Source organism: Actinia tenebrosa, unplaced genomic scaffold (assembly GCF_029948245.1).
Source record: "Actinia tenebrosa isolate PJP-AT-01 unplaced genomic scaffold, QUT_ActTen_1.0 PGA_scaffold13__45_contigs__length_12533684, whole genome shotgun sequence".
NCBI classification, from domain to species: Eukaryota; Metazoa; Cnidaria; class Anthozoa; order Actiniaria; family Actiniidae; genus Actinia; species Actinia tenebrosa.
The window spans coordinates 5,480,431-5,486,077 of NW_028292573.1; the positions used below are offsets into that span (position 1 = coordinate 5,480,431).

At 37.8% G+C, this 5,647-nt stretch overlaps 1 protein-coding gene across 1 annotated transcript; it reads right to left on the minus strand.

Annotated features, from left to right (window-relative positions):
- Positions 1-660: 660 nt before the first annotated feature.
- LOC116286513 (extracellular calcium-sensing receptor) lies at positions 661-5,647 on the minus strand. Its single transcript, XM_031693047.2, has 2 exons — positions 3,953-5,647; positions 661-1,129 (listed from the first exon to the last, which is right to left on the minus strand). The coding sequence occupies exons 1-2, from the start codon at positions 5,487-5,489 to the stop codon at positions 792-794; spliced, it is 1,875 nt and encodes a 624-aa protein (XP_031548907.2). The 5' UTR covers positions 5,490-5,647; the 3' UTR covers positions 661-791.

Sequence of the window (5,647 nt, forward strand, 5' to 3'; positions counted from 1 at the left end):
CTGTTCTGTTCTTCTCTGGGTGAAATAGAATAATCCTCAAGCGACTGGAAAACATGCAGATCAGCGTACTGAAACCAGTCATTAGAAGCGAAAAGCAAAGAAAAATGTACTTGATAGATTGATCAGTGCCGTAGAAAAGAAGAATAAAGGTACACCAAATAATACAAAAAATAAACATTGAAAAACTAATGTAGCGAGTTTCGTTGAAGTTCTCGGGCAAGTTGCGCGCTTTGTATGCGAAGAAAGTCGTCGTTGCTGCTAATACAGCGGTATATCCCAGGATAATTATAAGCAATTTGTTTGATTGGTCGCCGCAGTCGACCAAGACTCGGTCGTCATGGTAATGATACGTCACTTTTGGCGGGAATAACAAGACCCACACTAATGCTGTCACAAGAATGGCGACTGTAAGAATGATAGCTAAGACGAGTTGGAATCTTATTCCCAACATTCCGTCGCCAACGGGGATTCGTTTGCTCTTAAAGATTAAAAGAAGTCGATTTGTTTTTGTCAACATAAGTGATGTCCAAAATGTGACGACAAAACCAAAGTAAAAAGGACGGATTTGACAAATAATTTGAACAGGACGCCCAAGGTACAAAGTCGTTGAAGCAAACATTAAGGCAATGATGATCAGCATTAGGAAGCTGAATTCACGAGTTGAAGCTTTGACGACAGCGGTGTCGCTGAATCGCAAGTACACATATAAAACAAAGGCTGTCAAAATCAAACCCACTCCAGTTAAACTCAAAATAACTAAGCTTATCGTTTCATCCCAACGTAAAAAGATCTCAGGCAGTTTTAGACATGTTGAATGAGTGATTATCTGAAGTATAGCCCTTCGTGCAAGGAATGCACTCTCCCGGACCTGTAGAATTCTTGAAGTATCCTTTAGGGCACGTGACGCAAGTCCAGCAGCACGGTGTAACCCCCTGAACAGGGTACTCTCCCTGGGTACATGGAGCACTGCAGCGAGAGATCGGAGCAGCTTTATTCCAGGAGCTCCATACTGTTCTAGTGTTGTGAATAAGGAGTTTGCTCTCAAGCCAGCTCCATTCTCCTATCGTCACGAAGCGTTTCCCGTAAAGAGATTCTGGGTCGGGCTGTAGACTTTTGATCAAGTAATTCCCTAAAAAAATGAGTTAAAAAAAGAATACCAATTAGTGAATGTCTCGTGGAATTTGATATGAATTTTTTGACCACCCTTCAGAACACGGATGTGTCATTCTATTGAGTATTATTTTTTGTATTTAAGTAGGTAGCTAACCCTGAGGAATATCATCATCATCATAATAATAATAATGGGGTTCTTATATAGCGCATTTCACATGGTCTCAATTATGCGCTTTACAATTATGTACAGTGGAGGACTTTACGGGCTGCATATTAAGGCGCTAGTAGCAGCCGTGCAGTTTACAATCATAAGTGATTTGTTATGCCTCCAAATTGGGATAGGGTGTTGAACCGGGAGACAATCCCCTACTCTTATACGAATAATTCCACAGGTTCTTTTATGTCCCCCATTACTGTAGGTTAGGAAGGGTTGGGAGACAGGGCCTACGGTTTTAAGTCCTTATCCGAGAAGACGTGAAGGTCTAACCATTTGCAGATTTAATTACAAAGGCAGCACCTTCTTCTCAGTTATTTTAAGACCCTGAGTGTTGGTCCGGCCAAGGCTTGAACCACGACCTCCCGTACAACAGACCGACGCTCTTACCAACTGAGCTAACCGGTATAAATAAATCTTAGAAAAATAGAACCCCCTTCGATTTCCGTGCGGAAATGCGAAACATTGGTCTGTTTGTCTGAAAACCGTTGATGATATGATGATATAGCTAACAAAAAAGAAAGTTCAATATATATATTTGAAAAGTTCTAGAGGCAAGTAAAATCAGTGTCTTTGTTATAACGTCAACAAGAAAACTCAATCTATTTTTTGTTTGCGTGTGTGTTGTTTCTTCCTTTTTTCTTTTATTTCTTTTTCGGCTTCCTTAGCTTTTCATATTCTATTGTTTGTTTTTTTCAAAGCAAATATTTAAACACCACGAGTCTCAGAAGACTAGATATTGAATATCTTATTATAACCTTCATCGGCCTATACAAACTTTGCCTTAACAAGTGAGCAGGAGAGCACGGCTGTACAAACGCGATAGAAATAATAAAGAATATCAAAAATAGAGAAATCTAAAGAACAAATAAGTTGGAAATAGGGATTTATGAGAATAGAATTGTGAAATTGCTATCAACGTGTCAATGGAAACGAGTAAAAAGGGGGTTAAAAGAAAAATAAGATTACAGATTTAGAACTGAGCAACTTAATGAATTTTATTGGACGGTTAAGCTTTCACTTTATTTAACCTTAAACAAACGACTTCGTTGATAATGTAAAGCGCATTGAGACAATGTGAAATGCGCTACACAAGACTGAATCCCATTATTTTTATTATTATATTGTTATTATCATAATTTAACTTATTTTTGCTATCCCTTCGAGGTACGTAAACAAAAATATAATATTCTAAAAAGAAAATAGTTCAAAATAAAAGGTTTATAAAATTATGCTGCAAAGTGTTTTGCATGAATCAATTTCAAAGACTAGAATCGCTGGACTTTTTGAAAGAAAAATGTGTTTTGACATTTTTAAATTTTTCGCATTTCGCCTTAAGTATCTATAATCTTTAGCAATTTATCTTCAACAATAAAAAGCCTGAATAAAGTGCTTGTTTTTTTGTTTCTTCTACTTGTTAAGGCGATAACCACGAGTTGCTCTGAACACCAGCTGTTCAAACACTACACACAAACAGAAAAGCTCTCATTTTGTATCAAATTTCTTTTCTTCATTATTAGCGCGCTTTAACCCGGAGATAAGAGAAATTGCGTCCTGCGCACGTGTTCTGCAATATATCTTAAGCTATATTGATTAATTGTCAATGAGATAATATATATTTGAAGTTTATCTTTAAAACGTTTTAATCTTAAAGTATTTCTCTAGAGCGTCCTGAAGACATGCTCCACAAACTTCAAAACGACTTCGGTACGACCTTCAACAAAAAATCTAATTTTAAATCATGTCAATCAGTTGGTATGAGTAAATTTAATTGATTGACGCCTGCCAAAATTCAAGTTCATTTTGTTTAGAAAACACCAATCGGTTTCTTGAATTACTGATATTGTGAATGAGAACGAAAAATTAATGTTAAATCATAAAATAAAATAAAATAAAATAAAATAAAATAAGTAACTGTTTCTTGAGTAATTGCTTGTGATCGAGAATTCGGAAGTTAAATGCAAACAAAAGACAAAAGAGTTACAGAAGAATTAGGAAGTATTTGAATTTAAAAAAATAGCAAAAATAATACTCTTTAAACTACTATATAAAAGTAATTTTCTAATAATGTATTAATTTTTAACTTTTAAAAATATAGCGCACTATGCATCCGAACTAAAGCAAGGGTTTTAGTTCGGATGCAACGCAGGCTAAAAAAATGTCAATCTTACACATTTAAACTAAACGTGACGTCATTCTACCATGTGTCCGCTCTGCCGTGACTAGGGGGAAACGTTTGCGCATGCGTGCTTCTCATAACGTTTCCTAAATATTTAGAAGAGTTTATGTGATAAAATAAATGTTCATTTTTTTTCTAGTATGAAAAAATTGTGCGAGATACTGAAAAAACAGAAAAGAAATGACACATCGTGAAAAGAGCATTAACACAGACCACGTGTCAGTCCCTTGATTATCATAACATTCACTTGGCCGCCATGTTGGTTAATACATGTATTTCACTCTAACGAATTAATCCTTACTCTACTTATATATATCACGTGATTTTAGTCAGCCATGTTGGATGACATATCGTATTTATTAGAGACTGCAATGTGTGTTTAAGGTGTGAAATTTTCCACGATAGTCCTCCAACATGGCGGATGATTGTCGTTTACACCTACTCACCCTTAGTGTCGCCATGTTCGTCAAACTTAACAGGATAACCCAAAGTACCCGTGAAATTTGTCTTACTGATATACGAAAGCAAATCCCGCGGAATGACCTTTGACTTTTGACCCGAACACGACCCCGCGGGACCGGAAGTACAATTCAACATCTTGTGTAGCGCCCAGGCTATCGCATACACGCTGTCCATGACGTTTGGTGCTTTATTCAGCTGAATCCTTGCAGCCGTTGGTAACTCGTTCCCAGGACACTTCCATGTCGCGTTGACCGGAAATGACGTCACATTGCAATTCACATTTCCGTGGTTAGTTTCATTATTGCATGTAGTAAGATTAACACTCTTACTTCCGTTATGATTACATCCAATTTCTCCCTTCCAATAATCTTTAAACCAAGGATTATGCCCTGAATGAATCGGAGTCAACCTCCCCATATGTTTTTCGAACTCCTCAATATCTCCTTTCCAGGGTAACACCCCCAGCATCCCCCCCACCGTAGAGCTATTGAATGGTAAGATGGTTGGTTTGTCTCCCCAGGCCTCGGTGCCAATCCAGATTTTGTTATACAGTCCCTGTCTTTCAGCTTCTTCTAACACCGCTAGAGCATTCGGTCCTTCGCAGAACAAAACAACTACATTTGCCTTTTTGTCCTCCTTCAGCTTTTTAACGATATTTTTTATTTTATCTTTTGTAGTTTGTAGATTATTATCCGGATGGAAAAGCTCGTCAACCGAGATACAAACGTTTCTGGTTTTGACTTCCTTTTTAAACGCTTCGATTCCTAAGCGACCGTAATCTTCATCCGTCGCGATGGTAGAGACGTAAGACCACTTGTAGTACGAAACTAAATCAGCCATGACTTGAGCTTGAACATAATCAGGAGGAATCGTCCTCAAAAATGACGGGAAATGCATCTTATTGCTTAGAGAAGGACTTGTCGAAGAATAGCTTATCTGTGGGATGTTCTCGACCCCAAGGATGTAGTTTATCGCTTGAGAAATCTTCGATCCTGCGCCTCCAACAACGGCACAAACTCTTTTCCTTTCGTTATTTAAATCACAGGAACAGTTAGCTTTAATTGTTTGATTGCGTTTGGAGTAGTTTGCTGATTGATAACTCCTTGGCAGTATAAAATCTAAGGAGTAATTGATAGCGTTATCAACGTTATTCGCCGTATCTCTGATGTCGTATCCAAGTTTTATCCCCGGTAGAATGTCTTTCCGTCCATTGATTTCTCTTATAGCAAATAACATGGCTTCCACCCACATGATTCCGTAAACGTTCAGCTTATAGCATTGGATACTCCCCGATAGTGTAGCCATATATTTGTATTTGTCGTTACCTTGAGAACATTTGTCGAAATCTTTCTCGCTAAGTCGTACAGGGAACAAACCCCCGATGATGTAATCGCCGTCCAAGTTTGAAATCCTTTCTGGGCGAGGGGAGTTTCCTTCGTGATTCTGAACATCGAAAGCTTCTTGACCCCAAGCACGACTGTAAAATCTCGTGATTAGCAGTAAAGCAATGATGAACTTCATAATCCAAAGATTACCAAGATTTTTTTGCGAGGGAAATCCAATTTCAATATTTGAAATGAACCTGCTTCTTTAATAAGCGCTTTTCTAGATCTTTGAAAAAAGATGTCAAAGTCAGCTGGTGTGCTTTCTACTTGTTCGGGGATCCCATTATGTTAGTG

What these genes read in the sequence shown, in the direction of transcription:
- LOC116286513 (XM_031693047.2), bottom strand. Translation starts at nt 5,489, where the DNA reads ATGAAGTTCATCATTGCTTTACTGCTAATCACGAGATTTTACAGTCGT. An exon ending in CGAACATGGCGACACTAAGG is followed by an intron (nt 1,130 to 3,952) that starts GTGAGTAGGTGT and finishes TCATTTTTTTAG; the next exon opens with GGAATTACTTGATCAAAAGT.